The 26,244-nt window shown below is 38.6% G+C and overlaps 1 protein-coding gene across 1 annotated transcript in view; it reads right to left on the reverse strand.

Annotated features, from left to right (window-relative positions):
• LOC5570293 (hemicentin-1) overlaps window positions 1-26,244 on the reverse strand; it is a 409,353-nt gene that overhangs the window by 371,155 nt on the left and 11,954 nt on the right. The window contains exon 2 of the mRNA XM_021853033.1: window positions 6,946-7,675. Coding sequence (XP_021708725.1) covers window positions 6,946-7,282 — 337 coding nt within the window. The 5' untranslated portion in view covers window positions 7,283-7,675. The remainder of the gene's footprint in view (window positions 1-6,945; window positions 7,676-26,244) is intronic.

Here is a 26,244-nt window from a genome sequence, read left to right on the forward strand (position 1 = left end):
AGGAGTTGGCTGGATCGGTGTGTTATTACTTGCCGCATCACGCCGTATTGAAACCGGACAGTACTACTACAAAGCTGCGCGTAGTGTTTGACGCTTCGTGCAAAACCACGTCCGGCATTTCGCTCAACGACGGAATGATGGTCGGGCCTGTAGTTCAAGACGACCTCGTTTCGATTCACGCTCGATTTCGCTTGCACCGGATCGGCATTGTGGCCGATGTAGCAAAAATGTATCGGATGATCAACATGTGCCCTCGAGACCAGAAGTTGCAGCTGATTTTGTGGAGGAAGTCTTCGGAAGAGCCGATCCAGATCTATCAGTTGACGACCGTTACATACGGTACCGCGTCGGCTCCGTTTCTCGCAACGCGCTGCTTGGTGCAGCTGGCCAAGGACGGAGAATCAACTCATCCGACCGCAGCAAAGATTGTACGGAAGGATTTCTACGTCGACGATATGATTACTGGAGTCGACAACCCCGAAGAAGGCAAGCAACTGATTGAAGAGATGACCAGTCTGACCGATTCGGCTGGATTCACTTTACGTAAGTGGAACTCCAACTGCGAAGCAGTACTCAGCGATCTGCAACCGCATCTGCGTGATGAGCGAACGGTTCTCGAAATGGATTCGCCACCACCAACTGCCACCGTGAAGACATTGGGCCTCGTCTGGTGTCCGAATTCCGATGACTTCAACTTCACCGTTCCCAAGTGGAGTAGTACGTCGATCGTCACGAAGCGTATCGTAATTTCCGATGCGTCCAAGCTATTCGACCCGTTGGGTTTGGTGGGTCCTGTAGTCGTCGAAGCCAAGATTTTCATTCAGACCTTGTGGAAACTGCAAGTGAGCTGGGACGAGCCTCTTCCAGAAAATCTTCAAACGTTTTGGTTGGAGTACCGGAGGAATCTCAGTTCGCTGGAATCCATCTGCATTCCACGATGGGTCGGTTATTCCGAGAGTTGCACTTCGTTCGAATGGCATGGATTTTGCGACGCTTCGGACAGTGCTTACGGTGCATGCTTGTATCTCCGAAGTACCTCCCACGACGGCATCGTCCGTGTCCAGCTAATGATGTCAAAATCGAGAGTTGCGCCGCTGGAAGACTTGAAGAAGAAGAAACGCAAGCTGTCCACACCTCGTCTCGAACTGTCGTCCGCTCTACTGCTCAGTCACCTGTACGAGAAGGTCAATCAGGCCACTCAGTTGGCAATTCCGTCGTTTTTTTGGACCGATTCCAACATCGTAAAGTTTTGGATTGCGTCCACACCGTCACGATGGCAGACTTTCGTTGCGAATAGGGTGTCCGAGATCCAGCACCTAACAAGGGGTGGCGTCTGGAATCATGTTGCAGGAAACGAGAACCCGGCCGACGTTCTTTCTCGGGGTATATCAGCTGCCCAGCTTGAATACCAATCCCTCTGGTTTAACGGACCAGTTTGGCTGCATCAAGGTCGGAACTTCTGGCCTGAGGATTCTGCAGTTACCGTGGAGCAACTTGACCCAGCATCGTTAGAAGAACGAAAAACGGTAGCCTTGCCGCTACAAGCAATTCCTCCTAGCGAAATCTTTTCGCTACGCTCGTCACTGTCGTCACTTGTTCGTCTTGTAGCTTGGATTCGCCGATTCCGCCATAACGCCCAGAGAACCAACCAGAACTCCAAGAAGACTGGGTTTATCAGCTCGCAAGAGTACGACGACGCACTGCTACAGTTGGTGCGGCTGTCTCAACTGGAATGCTTCCCGCAGAAGATAGCAAGCTTGTCCCGGGAGGATCAGGTGAATGATTCTTCCAAAATATCGGCATTGAATCCCAAGCTCAGAGATGGAATTCTTCGCGTTGGCGGCCGGCTGCAGAACGCAGCAGTTTCGGAAAACCGGAAGCATCCAATGATCATCGACCACCGTCATCCCCTCGCTCCGATGATAATCCAGCACTACCATCTGAAGATGCTTCATTCCGGGCAGCAAGTGGTCATCGCTAGCACCAGAGAACGATTCTGGATTTTGAACATCCGGAAGCTTGTGCGAAAGGTCCTTCACGAATGTGTCACCTGTTTCCGAACGAGACCAAGATGCCAGGAACAGCTAATGGCAGAGCTGCCGCCGGAAAGAGTAAATCCGGCACCGCCATTCCTCAAGGTTGGAGTGGATTATTGTGGACCATTCCTGGTCTCCTATCCTCATCGTCGCAGCCCTCCAGTGAAATGCTTTGTAGCTGTATTTGTGTGTCTAGTGGTCAAAGCCGTCCATGTCGAGCTAGTCAGCGATCTTACCACTGAGGCATTCCTGGCAGCCCTGAAGCGCTTCACCGCCCGTCGAGGTCGCCCAGCGTTGATAATGTGCGACAACGCCAAGAATTTCGTCGGAGCCAAACGGGAACTTCGACAATTGTTGAACCTATTCGAGCAACAGCAGTTCCAGAACGCCGTCGCCTGCAACGCCGCAGCTGAGCAGATTGAGTTTAAATTCATCCCTGCCAGATCGCCAAACTTTGGTGGCCTTTGGGAAGCAGCAGTGAAGAGCTTCAAGATCACCTTCAAGAAGATTATTGGAACGCGAACTTTGCTGTACGACGAAATGCAGACGGTACTCACGCAGGTTGAGGCGGTGTTGAATTCCAGACCGCTCACTCCAATCAGCAACGATCCAGGAGACTTTGAAGCGCTCACACCTGGGCACTTTTTAGTTCAACGACCATTAACCGCTATCGCTGAACCTGATTTGGAAAACATCCCGGCCAATCGTCTCTCCGTCTGGCAGAAGGCGCAAGATTACACGCAGAAGCTGTGGAAGAAGTGGACTACACTGTACCTTTCCGACTTGCACAACCGGACGAAGTGGACAAGGCAACGTGACAACATCGCCGTTGGAACAATGGTTTTGTTGATGGACGAGCGGCTTCCGCCGTTGAAATGGAGCCTCGGCCGTGTTACTGAGGTTTTTCGTGGATCGGACGATAACATCCGAGTGGTAGACGTGCGCACCAGCAATGGGGTCTTTCGAAGAGCAATTTCGAAGATTTGCGTGCTCCCGATCAGGGACAACGCAACGTCGTCAAACGAAGGGGCATAACTCGCCTCCACATGTGGTGCTTCGGCATCCGCGGAGGTCCACGTGGCCTCCGCATTCCAGTAAGTTTTTGTATTTTTCAATCATTCAAAAAAGTAATCGAAGTCTCATACCCCATAGCCGCTGTTCTACCCGGTCCCGGGTCTCCGGGACATTCCGTCGTCCGAAGTCAACCATCGTTCGTCCAAGATCTTGTTTATAAGTCCCATTTCTCGAGGTATATGCATGTTGGTGAAGGTTGCTGTGATCGTCATCAAGTCCTGTGAAGTCCGTCCAAGCATAGGAGCTCCCCAAGCAGAGGAGTTTTCGTTTTGTTTCTGGGTCCATCGACTCAACCTACCACCGTACGCTAATCCCGTTTCGTCTCGTCGAGGTACCACCTGACAATCCTCCCATGGTCTAGCAATTCATAGCGTCAGTCGGAGTTTGGCCAACTCAAGGATTGGCACTGTGGCAACCGGATCGTGAACACCATAGAAGCGGTAAGAGCTCACCGCAACCGTCAGGATATTCTCGGCATTCGATGTGATACGTACAGCATCCGTTTTATCATCCGTTGGGTCATCGTCATCGCCGCTGGTAGCGGCTGCGGAGGCCTCATGGGCCTCCGTTCCAGGCAAGTCATTGTAAAGTTCTTAAATCCAGTTGAAAAAGCACCCTATCATTTGTAGCAACGTGTGATGCCCCTACCCCACCGTCGTCGGAGACGACCGCAGGACAACCCTTGAAGAGTACGCGCCGTCGATCGATGTCCATCGTCCGTGTAAGGAAGGTATCGAGCGAAATCCGAACATCAATCCGTCAACAACAACCATCCCGTCAACGTCATCAAGCAAGTCGCTGATTCAGCAGAAATCCGAAGAGCAACCACCAAGATTCCGTGCCAGCAACCAGAAGGGAGATCGCTCACAAACCGTGCAGCGAGTCTTCAACAATCCAATGAACATCAGCAAGAGTTAGAAGAAGTAACAAAGTGAATTCGATTAGATGTAATCAACTAGAACCGTAATTCAGTCAGATTAGTTAGTATGCAACTAGCAGATATTGAAATCCGTAGGTTTCAAGGCGGCCGGCTATGGTTGCGCCAAAAGTGAATTAATTATATTGAATTTATGTTGCGAGTACCACCCTAGCGCGTGGTCACTCACTCTCAGTGTGTCGAACACAACACCCGCAGTCACAGCTGATTGCCGCATACTATTGCCCACATATAGGCTTTGTAGGTCGGGGCACCAGTGAACCGAAAGCTAGGCTCCACCGGAATCGCTGGACTGACTTCGGCACCCTTCCGGTCGGCTCGAAACGTAGAAAAAGAAGAATCGGTCTCGGGAGAATTTTCACCGCCGGGGAATTCTTCGTCGGTGTAGACTAGGTCCACCGTCGGGGACTAGTCGAGTAGAGTGCGTCGGGACGCTGGTAATGGGTAGTCGAGGCGCCTACGAACCGGAAGTTATGCTCAACCGGAATCGTTGGACCGACCTCGGCATCCTACCAGCTGAACAAAGAAAAGGAGAAGGTCGTCGTAACTGTGTGAGTACGCGCTCTGAATGAGTGCAGAGTAGTGTACAAACTGGAGCCGAAGGGCTCAGAATGTTGCATGTAAGTACTAACAAATTGACGGGTCGCCAATGGGCGAAAATAGGTACTAACAAATTACTAACGTGAGGAGCCAAAGGGCTCAGCATGAGGCACAACGTTGAACGGTTTTAAAACTGCTAACAGGAGCCGAAGGTCTCAGGAGCCGAAGGGCTCAGGAGCCGAAGGGCTCAGCATGTAGAATAACAAATTGAAGAGGTGCGCTCAGCACGTTAGCCTCCCCTCCGAAGTAATACCGGAAGGTGGTTCCGGAGGGTTATGGTACTAAACCTAGGAGAGTGTTTTTAGTGGGGAAAGCACTTTGTGGATCCCACACCGCGCCAAAAATTACACTGGCATGAGCATGAACATATACAGGCCAGTCTATGAAGATTTTTAAACTCCTAGTTGCATGAAAAAAAAAAAAAAAAAAAAAAGGCTTTGTAGGTATCGAACAGTCGAACACTATCACTCTATCCACCTCTACGGGGTATAGGCAGCATTATGTAAATACAGCAAGTTAGTTAGAATCAAACGGTCGCGTTCGATAGCCGTCGGCAATACACGTCGTCACTTTAACCCGCAAAATAGAGTGTATTTTTCGTATCCCAATAAACGGTCTTGTTTATCCCGCGCGAAGGTGTTTTTTATAGTGATTATATCACCGCGGACCTCCGGACGTTATATGTGCGTAAACAGCTTTGAAACTGATGAAGTGTTACTAAAATTACTAAACTTATCTTACTTGTACAAATAGTTGTGATTAACTGTACTTTTAGTGGAGGTTCTCATAAGAAAACAACGGATACCGCAACAACCGCAACTATGGTTACTGCGATGAAATATTTTTTCTCGGTAAGTCAATGGTCGTTACTTCCCGTTACAACAATAATTGCGCTTCTTGAATTTAAGCGGAGATCAATGGAGATCAATCGTACTTCTACTATTGGTACATCTACCCTACTTGTAATATCAGCATTATCATAGTAATCAAATTTATGAAACTTGTTAATAGATAGGGGAATTTTGGTATTTTCGGCCGTTTTGATCTCTTCGTACTTTGGGCCGGAAATCAAAATTTCGCGACAAAATTCCAAACACCTTTAAAATGAACAAAAATCAACCTAAAGTAATAGAAACTTAAGAAAATATGAAAAGGTCTTTATAGGACAACCAAGATGTATTTAGATTTAAATTGAGAATATTTGGAATGATTATGATTATTTGGAAAAATATGACAATATATCTTCAAGCTGTGTAATGGAATACCTATAGGTAGATATGGAAAAATATGTTAATTAAGGCATTAATAATTCAAATTCGCTAACATTTCAAATTACTAAATCCATTGTACTTTTTCAAATGCATAATTTATACATTTTAAAGCATTTTAAAGATACACTATAGAGTTGCTGGAAGCCTGGAAAATGCGATCATGATGGCATCGTTGTTTGGAATTTGCATATTAACATTTTATAACCCATTGTTTTCACTGTGCATTACCTATGACAAAGCCATACAATCATAAGAGAGTCATATAGTCAACAAGTTATTATGAATTACTTATTCGTAGATTATATGCTGTTTAAAGGTGACAATTTCACATTGTTTGAAACGTTTCAATCAAACTCACTTTCGAAACATTTTATCTGTGATGGAGGTTTCTTACATCAATTCAATCATCAGAGCATCCAGTTTAGACCAGCTTATAGACTCCATAATACTATTAGGTGCAGTAAATTTCTAATGTAAAAATTTCGATTTGCTAATGTGTTTTTATTTTTATTTTCTTTTATACTGTATTTTTCTGATATTGGTAGTATAAGAAGACATGTTGCTCAATTCTTTTGTATTCCATTAGGAATAACCAAATCACTCTTAGTGATTCATCAAATTTAAAAAAGGGCAGGTTTTCAATGTTTCTATTTAATTTTTAAATCTTTTGTAGAACGTTATACCAATGATTCAATCTTGGTCGAAAAAGTATGGTTTGTATGATTCTTTTTAGAAAATTTCTACTAAATGTCTTTATTAAATTAAAGCCATTTGCGATGGCATTCCATTTGTACAAAAAACATAGACATATTATAATTTCCAAACTCCTGAATGTTTTTGAATGCTCGTATGAAAAAAACGAGTTCGAAATTTCACAGACCACATTCTTTACCTTCTGCAGCAGAGACTGACTTTCGATTCACGTCAGTTATACGTATTAAACTGAGGAAGGAAGAATGGCAATCATATTCTTTACACCCTCTTCGGGCACACCCATCATTACCAAACTCCAAGTAGGTGTACTTACTTGGTCTGTCGAGCTCGTTGATCAAATCTTCCGTGTCGGCGTAGCTTCCGTAGCTGGCTGGAAATGCCGTCACCAGGGTAACCACTGTCAACAACACTGCTGTTCGTTTCACCATTTCCGTTCCGCTTCGAGACGAGGTGAGCTTTGGTTTATTTAGCACTTTATCACCACCATTACTACTTGAATCACTCACTGTGCTTTTTCCACCAGTTCCACGTTTCCTTTGACGAGCGTCCTCCAACAGAGGCATTGCACATAGCCTACTGTGTTCGGTAGGGGATGGTTCCAGCAATGGTAGTTTTTTCCAGCAACATTCAGGTTGCTGACAAAATGTCATCACGTGTCAGATTCGCCGTCAAGAAGAAGGAAAAATTGGATCAATCATGAACATAAACACATCTTTTCACATTTTCTCGCTTTCCACTAGCAATGTTTGTGTTTGCCTTCGCATTTCGCTATCGATACCAGAATATCAAATTTATAGCTTCATTTTCTTTAATCCACTTGCCTGCGCATAGAAATACGAGGACGAATATTCATTCTATCCACTGACTGCCTTTCGCTTTAAGGGTTTTATTCATCGCTCAGCGGACACGTTCTGTTGGGATTCTCAGGAACCAAACATGTAGGATCTTCACTTCGGTTGGTACTTCTGTAGATTGGGTGTCAACATCAGACACATTGTTTTATCATCCAATGAAGCTGTTTGCCGCTTCACGGGGCTCTCCTTCTGTAAAATAAAGAGAAAGAAATATATGAACATTTTCACCCCATCATGAATTTTCAAATATAAATATATGGCAGAAACGTTGCCTTTTGTTGCTCGCATAAAGTCGTCATAGAAGGAAACTGATATAGCATACACATATTCTCTGCATTTATTTCTTCCATGCTAGCAATTTCCGCGTCAATGACACTTGGCGAGCTTTTGTGACTACCGAGATAGAAATTCTAAGTAAAATCATGATCGATCCAACTAGCGATAAAAATATAGATTGCGACACTTAAGTCCCGGGAAAAAGTAAGCTTTTTTTAGGTAGATTGTTTATTATTATATTATAAACAAACAAATCATTTTTCAGTGTATAGTCACATTGTTATACAATAAGCAGTATAACAATGTGATAACTTAGTGTATCACTCATCGTATAACAATGTGCGGTAAAAATCACATATTCGTACACCTAAAATCAAAATCGCATAATATGCCAAAATAAAATTTCCCACTATATAGCGTGATGAATTAAATTCTGGACAGCACCAATATCCGGACACTCAATCGATTTTTAATAATTAAACAATGAAATATCAAATAATCCGATCATATTTTGTTCGTATTTTTAAACTTAAACACAAATTACAATGAAAGCTTCAATATTTGAATAAACCTTTGTTCGTTTTTCCTGCAAAATTTCTGCAGGAATTTTCTCAAGCTGTCTCAGAGTAATACCTAAAGAAACCAATACAAACAATTCCGAAATAATCTTTCTATGAACTTCTGGGAGATTTTTTGTTGTAATTCTATGTTGCCAAGGGATTTTCTAAAGCAAATTTTGAAAAAATTCCAGTTAGCATATCTTGACAAATAATTCGAAGAATTTCAAGACGAATTCCTGGGATAATTGCTTGTAGAATCGTTTTAATAATTTTTGAAGAAGTCTTTGTACGTATTCCTAAAGAAAGTTTTGGATAAATCATTAAAATAATCTCTGAAGATTTTCCATGAAGAATCTATGGAATAGTAGCGTAGTTATCTATGGAGATGCTATGTTAAAAAGTATTTTTCTGTAACGTTGAAAAAAACGCTACCTCTATTAATATAGTGAATGCTTACACATGACCATTTAATTTGCCCTCCATACCTGATTTTCCTTGTCTGTATGCATTTTAGTTAAAAACTCAACTTAAAGTGCTATGAAACATTTTCACCACTCGGGGCCCGGGTGATGAAAGTGTGAATCAGTCCTATTTATACAAATAATATGTACCGTAATCCGGGGTAACATTGATCATTTTTTTAAGTTTTTCTTAAATTTTTCATTTCACAATACAAATGTTACAAGTTTCATATTTTTAAAACAAGTACTGGCACCCACCGCTCCTAACTATGTACTTTATTTTGTTTTTCGAAAGATTTAAACATGTTTAAATAAATGTTTTAAGTGATTTTTTGATTCAGCTGATATGGGGTAACATTGATCACCCAAGTAAACAACGTTCGCTAATATTGGAAATGTCGTTACTTACTAAAATCAGGGCCCCTGAAGCCGAATATGAAGACCAAACTCTTACAAGTCATTTACTTTTTGAGTTATTTCAAAATTAAAAACACCTTGAACCGCGAAATACGCCTAAAAGTAGGCAATTTCCTCAGGAAATTCTACATTCGTAATAGTAATTAGTTAATGTTGCCTAATTGAATAAACTTATGAAAGATTTGACAACGGAATCGTTTTCGGCGATGCCATTTTTAGTAACACCCGTATTTTCCTTGATCACATCGTCTGCAGAACTCATGTGAGACATGAATTTTCGGTAGTGTCAGTGAAAATGATAGAAATCATTGTTTCAAAAAGTTGACAAATTTGCGCATGAATCAAACGCAATTTTGGCAAAAACCTTAATTATCATTAGCTTATGAATATACGAAAGAGAGGCACCATTCATGGTTCGAAAATGTTTCATCAATAAATCTTTATTTGAACGTTTAACAAGATGAGTCATCCCGATCAATGTTACCCCGCTGATCAATGTTACCCCGGATTACGGTAATCAGAATCGATCTTTTGATTTAAATTTGGAAATTTGTTACAAAATGGCCCATGGACTGCAGAGGGTTCAAAATATACAAGGGTCCAAAATATATAGAGGTCCAAAGTATATTGAAAACCCAAGTTTTTGAAAAAAGTCCCGGACACCATCTGAAGCTATTTTGCTGCACGTATTTTATCAAAAATGTGATGGTTTGAACCTACTCTATCAAAACAAGGCAATTCAAGTAAAAATTAAAATACTTTTGAATTAGGAATTATTCAAAACAAAATATATAAGCATTAATAGTCCAAACAGGACTTTTAAGCATAAAAGTAGTTCAAGATTGGCTTTCAAAGATCAAAAAAAAAAAATGTTTTAAGTCAACATGGCTAGCAACTTTTTTTCAAATACTAAGATTTCTTGAAGCTTCTATTTGATTTTTAAAATCTCTGTTTAGAAGAGTAGACAAAAGTTTTAGCTCAGTATATATTGTTTGATAGTTTCTTATAAGAATTATGTTCAATATAAAATACTAAGTCCTTAAATAATTAGGAAAACTGCAATTTGAACAAATTTCATTTTTGGTGGGTATCCACCCACCAAAAACTAACATGATATATAATTTTTAAGAAACTTATTGGCCTGTACAACATTTATATAATTGTGAAGATTTGCCAGAAAACAAAACAAGACAAAAAGGTTTATCAAAGTTGAATCGCATTTATTGTTACAGTCCTCATCTTGAGAATTTAAGTTCGAGATTTTCATTATCGTTGATCTAAAAGATATGTTGGGGAAAATATGAATGAACAAATGGGCTTACAAAACAAGTCCCTATTGCATTAAATAAACTCAAACGTTGACTATTCAGCTGACTTTGAACGATAAAAACCGATATTTTCAGAAGATTTCAACCCAATTCCAGACTATCTGTTGGTGAGTTGAAAATTTCCACGTAGGTGGGTGGACGGAATCACGTCATGTCCCAACGGCAACTGCCGCAAGACATTCGCGAGCGGTAGCAAGTTTGGGACTACCATACCGTTACAGAGAATGTTTTTCAAAAATGCAAAGAAGCAGCCAGCAAACGCTGTCTGCTTCTCAAGTTGTGCATGTCTGTTGCACGTAAGAGGCATAATGTTGCATATCTTGGTACCACGCGAAATTTTGACAATCTTTTCTGGGACGTTGCTAAGAAATATCTTGAATAATGTGTGCTGCATGTCATAGATGCAATTTAGAAGTTCAGAAAAAAAACGATTTGAATTTATGGCTTTATATTGAGCGCTTGTCACATACGGGTTATTAATGTAAGAATCGTTGTTCGAGTTTTAACTCATATTAGCGTAAGAAAAAATAAGGGCGGCATGAAAATTTCTTAAAAAAAAAATTCAAAATACTCAAATAATGGTATTCACTAGATATTAAAATATTTAAGTTGTTAAAATTTTGAGGAATGGAAGGATATGTCAAAAAATCTAAAAAATTTAGTAAAACATATCATTATAACGTTGAAGTGTTGTATTCTGATCACTATATATCAGAAAATTGTTAGTTATGATTTGAGAAATGAAAATGATTGTGACTGTAATACAACGGTAAAGGGCGATGATAAGTGATAATTTTGTTTACTAAAACTCTCACCGCTCAGCGAATACCTTACGGATTTCAATTATTTTTTGTCAGTATACTCGTACACATATCTTGTTTCTAAGAGTGGTCAAAGGATCTCGGGAATGTTCATGTGGCCGGAGTTATTGTGGTGGATCACTGGTTCAGGTCGGGCGACAAGGGTTCTGTGCTGCTGTGTCCCTGGAGGTAGGAAAATTTCAAGTCACAGATAATTTCCAGAATCGGCTATAATGTGGTCTCTATATCAAGGAGTTTTAAGAAAACGCATCAGCGTAAACCTTCTGATAGTCGATTAAATTGAATGATTATGTTAACTGCATTTGATTTATCCTACCAATGACCATTTTCGGGTCCCCGGGATGCCTCAAACTTATGATAAAGTGCACAATTTGTATCTTCACATCTGTGTCAAGCTTATGGGAACGCATTTTAGTGAACTATTATTCTTCTTCTTTCTGGCGTTACGTCCCCACTGGGACAGAGCCTGCTTCTCAGCTTAGTGTTCTTATGAGCACTTCCACAGTTATTAACTGAGAGCTTACTATGCCAATGACCATTTTTTGCATGTGTACATCGTGTGGCAGGTACGAAGATACTCTATGCCCTTGGAAGTCGAGAAAATTTCCAACCCGAAAAGATCCTCGACCGGTGGGATTCTAACCCACGACCCTCAGCTTGGTCTTGCTGAATAGCTGCGCGTTTACCGCTACGGCAATTATGTTCGATCTATACTTTTATATATTTGAAACGGTTCAGTATCTAACAAATCTAGAGCCGGTTCTTCAGGGCGCATCTGGTACACTCTAAATGGTGCAAAACTATTCATTTATAATGTTGAATATCAGATCTTAATGATTTATGCAAAATAAAGTTAGTGCCATTGGAAATAAATAAAGATAACTTGGTATGTCCCAGGAAATTGCCTTTTTCTTCCCGACTTGACCCAGTGACCCACCGCTATAACTCTGGCTACACGAATATTCCCGAGTTCCTCCGGCCACTTCTAGAAACTAGATATGTGGGCCAATATACTGACAAAAAATATCGCGTCTCCAGTTGAAAGCCGGAATCATCGACACGCGAAAACCGATTTTTCTCTAAATCTATGCGTTGAACCTAACGTCGGGCGTAGTGCGCTGGACAGCGGACGTGGTATACTACGCAGCGCACCTTGCCCGACGTAGCTCCGACGCATGGATTCGGAGAAAATCCATTTTTCGCGTGTCGAAAATTCCGGTTTTCAACTGTGAGAATAATATTTGAATCCGTTAAGTACTCGCTGAATGGTAAGGGTTTTAGTATTTTTGCTTTTACTCAGGCCTATACGGGTTAAAATCTTATTTCACAGCCGTCGTGTGGAAGAAATTATTGACATAATTTCGTATCAGTATTATTCATTGCAAAACAGGGAAAATATCAGTTTCTCGTTAATTAAACCTTAATACAACGAGAATTAGCTTATCATCCTATGACATGTGCCGTCTATGTGAAAGGTTCACGAACGATCCTCACAACCAGTATTTAAATAGATTTCAGCTTTCCAAAGTAACATACTTCAACAATAATTTCATCATTAAGCTTTTAAAGAACATCGATATAATTGAATTGCAAGAATTTTTTAACTTTTTCCCTCAGAGTATGCTATACTCGAGAGCGTTAGCAGATTTACTTGGCCAAATTTCATTTTTGCTCATAATGCGTCCTGGATGCTATGAACATAAAAAGAATGTGTTTTCAGCTTTCTCGTCTAAACAAAGACCTACAATGATAGAAGAAGAAGATTCAGACTGAACTTTTTCGTTGGGAGCTATTTCGAAACAACGAAGAAACATCAGCAGTCGCCTGTAGCTCGAGTGCGAAAACAAAAACATAATGACATCAACGCCATTTGAAACTGTTTTGTTTCATTTTATTTCCTAGTAAAATTTAGCTTTCCACCAGGAAACGAAATTTGACCAGAAAAAAAGGACACCGCACGCCTGGGAACACGAAGTGAGAAATCCAATACGATAGGCGATCGTTTTCAGACCCTGGCACCGACCGGCGTGAATATGGCTCAGTTTTTACCGAACCCAACTTAGTAAGGGTATGCGATATTTTGAATAAACGGAATTTCGTGGAGTTCCACGGAAATAAATAAGGATAAATTCGCCGTTTGTTACGTCAAATTGAAAAAAAAAAATACACCGAAGCGCTTATTTCGCAAGAAAAGTTTGAAATTGCTGTCAATCAAATAAATTCGAAAGGTTTTATTTATTTTGAAAAATTTGAACTCTTTAGAATTATTTAATGATAGAAAGGAAATATTTTATTGTAGTTGGGTTTGGTGTACCACTTATGGACACAATTATTCCCTATTTTGCCATACTAGATAATTAAGTTGTTTTCAAATGTTAAATAGTTTGTGTAGACGGTTATAACTCACGCCAGTCACACCGAGGACCTGGAATCGAATCTCATCCCCGCCATATAATAGTAAATATTGACAAAAAATTTGAAATGAAGACTTCCTTCAGGAGGGGGGGGGGGGGGGGGGAGTACAGCCGTAGGTCCCGAGATGATACAGCCCATGTCAGTGAAAAATAATACCTCCACTATTGGTACACTGTGCCTTTAGTTGCGGTATATTTTTAATTTGTGTTCCTATAATTGCGGTATCCGTTGTTTTCTTATGGGATCCTCCACTATAGGAACACTTTATCGCAACTATTGGTACAAGCAAGAACAGTAAGTTTTAGTGATATTTCATCAGTTTTAAGAAATTTGAACGCTCTTTTCAACTATTTCGTGTATCAACAAGCCAATACGTTGATTGGCAGTGTCGGTTCTGTGGCTAATGTAATAAAATCAGTGAAAACGGCACTACCGCAACTATAGGAACACCCACAACTAAGGGAACACTTACCCTATGATCTTTATGTTGCCAGAGAACAGGTTCACATAAATGCAAATTGAAAAGGAAAACGAAAAAAGCTGAACACAGAAGCTGCTGAAGTTGCCGTACACATCATTGCTGGTGTGGTACTTGTTGACTTGACAGATTGAGTAATGGACCAATGCACGAGCTCGCGAATTTGAATTCATTATGGACCGATGCACTAGTTCACTCGTAGACGTTTAAGCGATGCCGTGTTATTTATGTGACCATGGAAACAAGTGAATTCGGCACCGCTCAAACGTCAAATTAGTGATCTCGTGCATCGGTCCATTCAGTAGAAGCATTAACCTAAGAATGCTAATGTCGCTAATGTTCGTGTTACCAACATCTAGTTTGCCATGCGCTGACAGCCTGAGTACCGGGCCTCAAAGTGTCAAATCAATTTTAAAAACCAAAACAATTCATTGGCTTATTTGAGTATTTTCTTGTTGGGGGTTACATTGTATATTGAACAGAGTATATGTTGCGGTGTTCATCATTTCGCTGGTGTTGTCGATTGCTCGGGTTTTGAATTGCACCATAGAGACTATCATCCAATTTTCATCGAATTAAAAGTCTTTAAGGTGAAGATGAATCCAAGCCAAACCTCAAGTTTTCAAGAGCACAAATCTGGAGAACCGAACGTCCGTTCAAGCTGGAAACCTAATCGATACTAATCGATAAGTTTTCAGCTTAAACGGATGCTTGGTTCACCAGATTTATGCTCTTGAAAATTTTTGGTTTGGCTACGATTTATCTTCACCTTAACGAAAGCAAAAATAGTCAATTGGAAAAGAAAGCTCATAGTAGTTAAATGTGGAAATACTCAGTTAATTATGCTACAAAACAGGATCTGACCCAGTAGAGGCGTAACGTCAGAAGAAGGAAGAAAAAGGCGTTTACGATACAACATACGGAGCGAAATGCCCAAAATGAATTGCATTTTGTATCAAGAATTCAATATTGTAACGTTTCGCGTGCACCAAATAGTTTTCAGAATAAAATTTTCATCTTACCATTTGAATAAGACAGCCCCAAGAACAGCCTTCTTATTACTAATTATTTATTTGGACCATTCGCGAGCTTTAACAATATTGACAATACTTCAAGTGAGTAAAATTACTCACGAGTGAGTTAGCATTAGTCACAAACTCACTCACGAGTATGAGTTGTACAGCTGAAACTCACGCCTGAGTATACTCAGTCGAGAGTTCAAGCTGTACAACTCATACTCGCGAGTGAGTTTGCAGTTTTCAGTGAGTACTCACGAGTTTCTCAACACTGATTTCAAGTAGAAGTGTTACTAAGCAAGCCGTGCCATCGCACTACACGGTCGATGGAATCGTCCGACAGATGAGTTTACTCGCATAAAATGCTACTTTTAGTGTTCGTTTGTATGTTGATTGGTACAGAGCCTGGTCAGTTATTGACACACGTATTTTCAAGGATTCTCAAGACACCACTAAAATTTCTTCCAAAAATATTTCACGAATTTTTGCAGTTATCCTTAACCCTCAAAACCCCGGGACAGACCTTTAATTTTCAATCGATTGGTGCTCAGAAATAAATAAGTTTAACGAAATGCCGTTTTCACTATGATCAATGGAATGAGTTAGACTTCCTGCGAGTAGGGTTTTCAAACCGGAAGTTTAGGTCTGAACATGTTTTTCAACCGGAAGTACTTTTTGGGTAGGAGCTGAGGCCAAGTAACACATATAAATTTCACCCAAAGCAACATATGCGGCTACTTGAATGTCATGAAATCAACTCAGAAAGCTAATAGAAGACATCAACTCTCAAAATTGTCAACTTTACCATAGGGCCAAGGCTGGGTTGTAGGGTCACTTCCAGTGAACCAGGACACAACTATGGATGAAGCTCCAAACTAGGCATGCGACTGCTCAAACTTCATGAAATATCCTCAGCGTTGCTGTGAAAACATGCTTCTTTCCTATATGGACACTTCGACCAGATTGTAAAACGTTGTTGGGATTCTGAGGTCACTTCCGGTGAATCTAGATATAAACATACACAACAGGTAAAACTAGACATGCGACCGCTCATACTTCCTGAAATAACCCCAGCGTGACTGTAAGAACATGCTTCTTGCCTGTATGGACACTTGGAGCAGATAATCAGACAATGACCGGATTTTGAGGTCACTTCCGGTGAATCAGAAGCAAACAGAAGGCTCCTTCCCGGAAAGTACTTCCGGAACCAGGTTCCAGCTTTCGTCTCATGCAAGAAAATAAACCACATAGTGTACTTTTACTTTTGGTCCGTTACATAATGTCTTAAACTGACTAAAGCTTATCGTTAAACATTGATTTAGCTGTTAAAGTTGTAAAATATGTGACTAGGGAACACCTATTTCCGGTTTAAAAACATGTTCAGACCTAAACCTACGGTTTGAAAACCCTACTCGCATTGATTAAAGTGAAAACCGCATTTCGTTAAACTTATTTGTTTCTGAGCACCAATCGATTGAATATAAAAGGTCTGTCTCGGTGCTTTGAGGGTTAAAAGAGTTTTTAAAGTATTCCTTTGAAGAATCCGTCAGATATTTTCAAAGAAAATGTTTCGGAATTCCTGTAAATTTAGTCAGGATTCGATATTCATTATCCCCAGATTATTCGATTTTGATGTACAAAACCACTAGTCATAAATTTACGAATTGCAAAGTTTCGCCCGTAAACTACTCCAAAGATTCATTTGGTTGTTTTCCTAAGGTTCCTCTTAATACTTTTCTAAGAATTCCTCCAGTTAAATATTCAATTTATCAACAGATTCAATCGATTATTTCCTCTTGATTTTTTTCAGAAATTACACTCAGGTTTTCAGGAATACTGTCAATGTTTATTTCAGGAATCAATTCAAAATTATTCCAAGATTTTTTTCGAAATTTTGTTTATAATTGCTTTTTGCGATATTTATTTAGACATTCTTCCTTGTAATTTTTCAGGCAATCTGCCATACATGTTTCAGAATTATATCAAGAATGCTTTTATCTATATCTCTAGAAGAATTTCATTACATAAATTTTCATGAAATACATCTAAAAATTTGTCCACCATTTGTTACAGAAACGTTTTTGAGAAAACATGTAAATGTTCTTTCATTGAATATAAGGAAATTTAAGAATCAAGAATCACACTTGGATCACTAAAATTCTTACAGAGATTCATATAAGAGCTTCTCAGCAGATTTTTTTTCTAGAAAATCCTAACGGTTATTTTTTTGAAAGCACCTCTCGAACAAGCATAAATTTATAACATCCAGGAATGTATAAATTGAGAAACCTTTGGATTTTGCAGATTAATGTTTGGCAGTATTCTTATGGTGGTAAGCTCCATCGAAGTTAATACGCGATTGGCGTATTAACTTCGATGGAGCTTACCACTATTAGAGATTTTCATAGATTAATTAGGGGGAGATCCCCCAGTACCGGACAGCACCCAATACCGGACAAAGTTGGAAAGTTGGGAAATCATGGTCCAATTAGAAGAGAAGAAAACTATTATGGAGACTAATATATGCATAGAATAACGCATCCTTGAAATATGCATGCCTTTTCAAAAATGAGAGTTGTTTGAAAATCGTCGAAAATTTTAAGTATCCCCTTAAATTTGAGCCTTTTTGGTATTTATTTTGAATATGGCAAAATAGTTTGAATCATGCAAGCATGATCGAATATTATCATAATTTAAAACTATTGTATGTTGTACCATATTTGAACTAAATGTCGAAAAACTACAATTTTGGTCAAGCACCTACTGTCCCATAGTTTTGGACAGCTAGATTTGTTACATGATATCTTTATAATAATTGCACCAGTTTCTTAAAATACATTCATTTTTCATGGATTTCGTCGATCATTGTATCAAACATGTAATAATAAGAAGAAAAATTAACATTCAGAACAACATCGTAAAATGTGTTATTTCTCATCATATATGGAATAGGTTTTTGATGGATATCTTGCAAACTAAATAAAACTCAAAGTACAAACATTCGACGATGTACAAATTTAACGAAATTGAGCCATTTCCAGATTGTTTCCGATATTGGGAGCCACCTTCTATGATTAGCCAATTTGGTACTAGAATACATTATCAAAATTTAATGTCAAAATTCATATTTATATTTCCAAATTTGTTTTTGTACGCTACGAAAATGATAATATTCATCATAAATGGGTAGCAGAATCACATAAAACCAATATTATTTAATTATGAATTTGTGGTTTAAGTGTCCGGTACTGGGGGATTTTCCCCTATAATAATATCATTTGGAGAATTCATGTTTCAATATTTGGATGAATCATTAGAAAAAACAATTATTTTATGAAAGTCACTGGATTGATTCCTTAAGAAGCTTCTGTGAGAAGTGTTGGATACACTTTATTTAAATACCTGGAGGAAATCAAAACAGATCGCAACAAACCGTGCGCGCAAGTAGCTGTGTTTAAAAGTTTCTGTCGCTTTTACCTCTGTTCTGCGATGTTATTGTGAAGTGACAATAGTGTATGCATAATATATTAAAAATATTCGTTTGACACAAGCGTTAGGCGAAGTTTTTTTTCTCTCGTCTACGTAATTTTCAATTCGACTGGCAAAATTTTCAATGGTGCAATGTCACCCAGAAGATAATTAAAAAAAATATGTAGTGATTCCTGTGGTACAGCTGAGTACTTTTCCGGGAGATTGGCGTTGGTCAAGGTGTCAAAATTGAGTGTGAAATATTCCATTTTAGGTCGAACAAAAATTACACGACTGTGCGATTCGTACGTGCGGATATGTAAAGAAAAGAAGTGATGTTTGAAAGAATCGACAGAATTATATAATGTATAGAACTACATGGAAATGCAACGTGTGCATCAGCAAAACGGAACTGGAAATAAAGTACCTCACAGGAATGAGGAATTCGCAAGCATTAGTATAATGGATGGGATCTTTCCGACATAGATTGATACAATCTTTGAATTTAATGCAAAAAAAATAACAAATATTGAAGTGTTGGGGGGATAAATAATTGCTGTGTAACGGTCGAGGGATCAATTTCTTTTCGTTTCAGAGTGCGATCAATGGCGCTATAGCTTAGGCTTTTCCAGCTAGGACACGAGGAAGAAATACCTGTGCCCCATCCATAGAAAGAAGCAAACAAAAAGAGTGTGCATAACATATTTGACAACGCCACTTCCAACGATTTTACTCACCTCCTCTTGAATGAAACGGTTGGTACGATTGTCCCCGTTTCGTCTCTCATTAAATTGAAAAAAAAAATCGTCTATCACGTTATTCATACGTGAATAATCTGATGGCTGTATTTTTTTATGTTTATCTTCATTCCAAAGTTTGCACGGTGGGCCTGGGCTTCTTAATATTTGTAACATATTCACGATATGCTGCAAATATTAATGTTGACAAGAAAATACTGGTATAACTTCCAGTATTTCCAGGATGCTTTTCAATATTGGCAGTGCTAGCGCTAAGATAGATACAAGGATAAAAACCTGGAGGAAATCGAAACATGAAAGAATAGTATCTTCTGGTTTCGATCTTGAATCTTGAAATTCTTGTAGATTTCCATAATTCGGGAATCTTTTTGTGAATTTTTGAGGAACTTTCTGAAAAAAAAGGAAAATATCCCAAGTATTCAAATTATTTGGAAAATTGCTAATGGAATCCAAGAAAAATTTCTTTCCAGAAATATAATGTCTTCTTTTTATGCGATATCTAGGGAAATTCCCAGAATAGTCCGAAGAATGGCTGTAAAAAATATAGAGCGGAAATTTGTAAAGCTTCTTGAGGAAACCTGAAGATTTTTGCAAAATCCTTGAAAAAGTCCAATCAGCATTTCCATAGAAATTGCTAGGATGATATTTTGAAACATCTCAAGTCAAGTTAGAGGAAAAGTCCTTGGAGTATTTTTTGGGCAATATCTGTCTAAGACAATGCTTGGAGATGTTCTCAGTGAAATTTCTGGTATGGCGTACTTCTGTTTAATTTTCAGAAGCGGAAAAGGATTTTTGGATGAAATGGAGGAAATCTTATAGAATTATTTTAGGAGGAAAAGAAGAAAAAATCTTGCAGTGATTTTTATAATATATAATTTCTAAAGCGTTTCCGGTGAGTTTCTCATCAGGTGTTTGACAAATTCCTCGCAAGATCTACTGCGGAATGTTGATAAAACTTTCTAATGATGTACGGCAGAAAATCTGGATTTTTTGTTGGACTCCAAGAATAATTCGAAAAGTTCATCATGACGCAATTTAAAATAAACATGAATTCTAAAGACCATTATTTACCTTCGCACCAAATCAGTTATTTTTGATACTTTGTTGTCGGCTAGGGGCCCTCTCTGGCTACGCTCATGCCAATTGGGATTTATCCCAAGTGCCATCAACCCAAAAGTGACTACCCCGAATGTAACATAACCCGAAATCCATTATCCCGAATGCTGTTACCCCGAATGTGCAATTACTTTGAATAAAATTGCCCGGCGATAATGGAACTCGGTGTAATGTGTTTCGGGATTATGGGTCGTTGAGGGAAACAAAATTTGGAGTAACGGCATTTGAGGTAGAATCCTCAATTGGAATTCTTAAAAAGCTTTCGAAACCCTTGAGATTGCTGAAGTTTCGGATAAGGGCTGTATCGAAAATAGGTAGGGAATATAAAAGGCACTTGGTCTCCATGCTGAATAATTCATTTGTGTCAGGTTTTCTGGTAAATCTTCACATTTATATGAAATCAAGGATAGTCCAACAAGCATCCCAGAAAGTAAGGTTTCGTTTAGGATAAATCAAAAGGATCCTTCCAGAAATAGGATTTATACAAAACGTGGTTTTTTTTGCAGCTTTATATATTATGATGAAAGAATTAAAAAAAAATAAGCTTTTTTAGTAATTATGTGCATTGGATATACCATTCACAGAAGTTTTATTTTATATTTTTCCTCTGGTCATGGTAATGCAAAACAATTAATTCAAGCGCGCAAGATTGACATTCACTTTTTTAGCAACGTTACTCCCAACGTTGATTAAAACCTTTCTTTCCTACTTGCTCCTACTACAAGTATCGGACATATAAAATGCTCCATAGCTGTTTTCCCATACAAAATGGTGGTTCAGATGGCTATTTCTCCGCCGTTTCCCAACCGAATCTTTTCATTTTTTCTGTGACGAACTACACATTTCCTCAATTTTCAAAAACTAACGTAAAAGTTATGTGAAAACTATTGATTCAAAAGTTACAGATTAATTGAATTTTGACATAAAAAATGCACCAAGACACAAAGTGATGTAGCAGAAAAACTACGTGGCCTAGCATCTTGGTGTCTTCAACGCATTTTTTTCGTTGAGTGATAAAGACCAAATGCGCTGAAGACATCGAAAGGACACGACGCATAGTTTTTCTGATACCTCACTTTTTGTCTTGGTGCGTTTTTTATGTCAAAATTCAACCTATCTGTAACATTTAAACCAATAGATTTCACACAACTTTTTCAATAGTTATCTAAAATTGAGGTAATTTGTAGTTCGTCATAGAAAAAATGAGAAGAATCGGTTGAGAAATGGTGGACATGAAGATGACCATTTTGTATGGGAAAACGGCTTTGGTGCATTTTATATGTCCGATACTGTCTGTATACCATCTAATGGATCTACAACTCTGACATTGTCTTTCGTTGAGACGAAGTATAGTATAAAATAACTTAGGAAAACCTGGTTTCCATTCCGAAAAAAAAGACTGGGATCAAGTTTCCCTGGGATTCAGTTTACCCCGTCTTCCCTACCGTGTCGTTTTGTATTGACATGAAAAAAATGCATATCGCATACCCTTACAACTAAGCCGACGACCGCTCCGAGACGCCGTCATGAATAATCCATTACCGAAATTGTTTTACGTCGCTTGTCGCGCTGCCATGGCAAACCTAATTACGGGGCAATCCTTAACGTTCGCGACAAGCAACAATAACCATAGCGACAAGCCATATCGGATGATGTAATCGCTTCAGGAGATGCTGAGCTCTCCCCACGATTCGAAAAGAACGAAAAAATAACAGAAATCTACAGAGATCGAAAAATAAAGTTCAATTTTGCGGAAATCGATGTTTTGGAGTTTTTTTATCACTTTCTCCGGTGGGTAGGTACCGTCTTATCACGATTCCCGAACAGAGTAATATTTCGAACACTCAAATTTGGTATGGTGATTGTGTTGAAATGTTCCACTGAAATATGTCATAAGGTTTCCGGGAAGTGGCATTCAATTTGGAATATGAGGCGAAATAAGCTCAGTGTTGAAGCAAAATGAAGTTCCACATTTATGCGTTAAAATAGTAATAAAAAAACAAATCATTATTCCTTCTGATCATTCAATAGTTTAGAGTTATATTATGCAATGAAATTGTAAAAAAAAATCAAAAATATTAACAGTATTACGCTTATCAGATACAATTCAATTCACTGTTAGCCTCAAGTATGTGGAATATGAGTCAAGACGGTAGATGCCTGATAAAACAGAATGATTGAGATTGGGTAGTAGGTAAAGAGTGCACTCGAGTGATCAGCAGTAAAGGTTATGGCTAGTTGAACTTTATTGTTTGCTGAAGGATGTCGTACAGTTCTCAGATTGAGTTTATTGACAGGGGTTACGTAAAGCTTGTTGAGTCAAACTCGAGAACATTATTTACGGTTTGGTATCGATAGACAAGAGGATTTTACGACGAGAAAAATATAGAATGCATTACAAATAGAGTGTCCATCCCGGGACAAAAAATCCCGGGATTTGATAAATTTCGGGATTTCCCGTTTCCCGGGATTTTATTTTTGACATCCCGGGAATCCCGGGATTCCCGAAAAGTACGTAGAGTTTGATGAAAACCACTATATTCCAATGAAAAACAGTGACATTTTTCCTCACTATCATCTTTATTCGATAATGTAGAAAAGCATAATGGAAAAGAGAATAAACGAGTAATTATTTTCATGAAAAGATTAATTTATCAAGTAAGAAACACATATTTTTATTTGTCTAGTTGCAAAGTTTTAATGCTTTTCTTTTCAACATTAGCCGTTTTTATAAACCTATGCTGAGATAACAATTTGGAAAGTACACCTAAATTGCCGCAAATCGCAAATCAGTACCATCTGTAAAAGTAGGCATTGAGAAAATTGACTGAGAAGTTTTCAATCTCGTTTTCCATACAAATATTCAAAAAATTTGCAGGAGATTGGAACATGTCTCGATCTAAATGATAATGATACATTTTTGTGTCACACGATGCGAAAATCTACAGTGGGACTGACATGCGTTTACTTTTCATTAATATAGGACAATTCGATTTGGTGTTTTTTTTCTAATTTTACGGAAAAAAAGTGATTTCTCGTTAGTGCAGCTGAAAGATCATTAGAAAATATAATGAAAATTGATATAAACTAAATTTTGACCAAAATTCAGATGGGGTTGACAAGCGATTCACGGCAGTTCACTGCTTTTATATATTTTCGGATGCGCCACTGCGACCATTATTTAGATCTATTGTGGCATTACCCGTATCCTTAATGTATAGTGCATGTCGCATTACTCCATTTCCATTGATAGGTAATGAAGCATCGATTTCTGTACAGTTCTTGTTTCGACTCCTCAGAGATTGATAAGAATCGAATGTGATGGAAAGGTCCCGCTATTTACACCCTTCATAGAAACTTACATCTCAGCCAAGGCGCGCCCCTTAGCAAACATAATCGATTTTATTTTGGGAGGAACCAAAACGGTACTACTAATATTTGACCATGCAACGGAACTCTAGTCCCATCTTTGTTTCGTTTTTAGTTTAGTCCCTGAAAAATACTAGAAAAAAGGGGCTTTGTACTAGCAGCGACACCGAATCAAGCTAGAAAAATTGTTTAGTAATCAGCATTCACGTGAGTCCTTGAATTACCAGTATTTAGCATTCCTTTTGAGTTAATACTCATGATTGTTATCCTGGCTTCAAGTGTAGTCTCGGGACTGGCCAACTCCGAGTCTTTAACCATCTGCTAGGTAAAATAGATGCAATTTCAGAAACTGTTGCCAGTAACAAGAACTTTGTACCGCGAATCCTCGAAATACCAGAACATATTACCCTAGCCCGACAAACAAGATGAGACTAGGGTTCAAATTGGTAGATCTTACCCTGCAATGCACCACGAAAAGGTGATCTACCCGCATTACGGGTACTTATATCGTTTCTTTTGTTCTAAAGTTTTTTTGACTTTCTAAATGTTTGAAGCAAATCGCTTTAAAAATATGACTTAAGTTTTTATCATACTTCCATTCATAAGTGTTATAGAGAATTTAACAAAATCAAACAAACAAACCCGTTATTAGTCAAGCTAAGTTTTGATTTTTGTTAGGTTACTTCATCAGAATAAGAAAACCTTATCTGAGATGTGATTTGCTATAATAACCATATTAATTTGAAAAAGTTCATTATCTGTTTATTCCATCCATTTCAACCGAAATACCAGTTTTATTGAAAATTCGATAAATCCCGGGATTTCCCGGGACAAGCATAGAATTTTATCCCGAATCCCGGGACGAGCAAAATGGCCGGGGAATGGACACTCTAATTACAAACAATTAAAAACTTGTTCATGTGGCATAAATCGCTGTTTGCAACCAAAAACATTCAATCTTTTAATTTTAATATATAACTACCATCATAAAAAAACGCATTTATTCATGTGTCTTTGCCCAATTCGAAAATTCTTCCCGAAAACCATCAAAGTTACCCCGTTTTACGGTACTTATATGCCCGGGTATTATTGTATCTCCATGTAATTTATAAAAAAAAAATAAAAGTTCTCATGTAATAACGCGGTCTTATAGAAACTTCGGTTGATAAAAAGATTCCGTTCAAGTTTTAATTTGAGTGCAATTCAAGGTCCAGAGTCCAACGATATATTTTGTCACCAGGTATAATACTGGTTATAGGTAAAGACCACTATCTGAATCATGGTTTTAGTTGAGAAGGGGTTTAAATCACTAAACTAAAGCAAAACATTGCTTCCGGCTATAAATGCACTATTTCACTCGCAGTAATTACTGCACCCATCAACCTTACTTTAGTTCCATCACCGAGCTTTTTCGTGACTTCCTGAAAGCGTGTCACACTTCTTTACCCCCAAAAACGACAGCAAATGCCAAAACAATTCATTCAGTGGAGAATACATTTTTCGCTATAATTACTGCCCTTATGCATCTTCCTCTCTTCGGGTTTGTCATGCGAAAAATAAAACTGCAACCTGCGCGATAATGGCTCTTTTGTCAACAACGTCATCCACAGAACCACTCTAGAATCCTTGTCAAATGCGTCGTCGTCGTCGTCGTCATCATCGTCATCTGGACCTGGACCTAGACAGAGCACCTCAACTACCTACCGGCAAGCCACCCGTCATTGACGACCCTTCCCCCCATGTCTATCAACGTAACTCAGTATTTCCCGAACTGTGCGCCTCAAAATTCAAATTTTCAATTTTTGGTGCCCTGGAACTATTTTTTAAAATGCTTTTGAAGTTAACACGGATATCACTAAGTAAATGAAAACCCGAATTTTGTACTATACCGGTATACCATTTAATTTCACGAGAGTGTTTTTCATTCACTTATAGGTATTCAACTAAACAACTCGAAGATTTATTATCAAGGTTATTACTATTGAATCACCCCTTGGCAAATTTTGCTTTGAGATGAGCTGTCGTAACGTACATCAAAATATCATTGTGTCAATAAATTTAAATCTTTTTAGATCATTTATAATATCCATTGATTGTTATTGATATCCACTAACGCTAGAAATAATTCACATTCATCTCTCCCTTCGCCTGATTATTTCTAGAGTATCGAATATGGAAAAAAATTTGAAACCCGTAATTTAAAAGGAAATTCACGGTCACACTTCTTTAACATACATATGCATGCAAAATATTGAAAAACAAATCAATCATTATT

Source organism: Aedes aegypti, chromosome 1, assembly GCF_002204515.2.
Source record: "Aedes aegypti strain LVP_AGWG chromosome 1, AaegL5.0 Primary Assembly, whole genome shotgun sequence".
Taxonomy (NCBI): domain Eukaryota; kingdom Metazoa; phylum Arthropoda; class Insecta; order Diptera; family Culicidae; genus Aedes; species Aedes aegypti.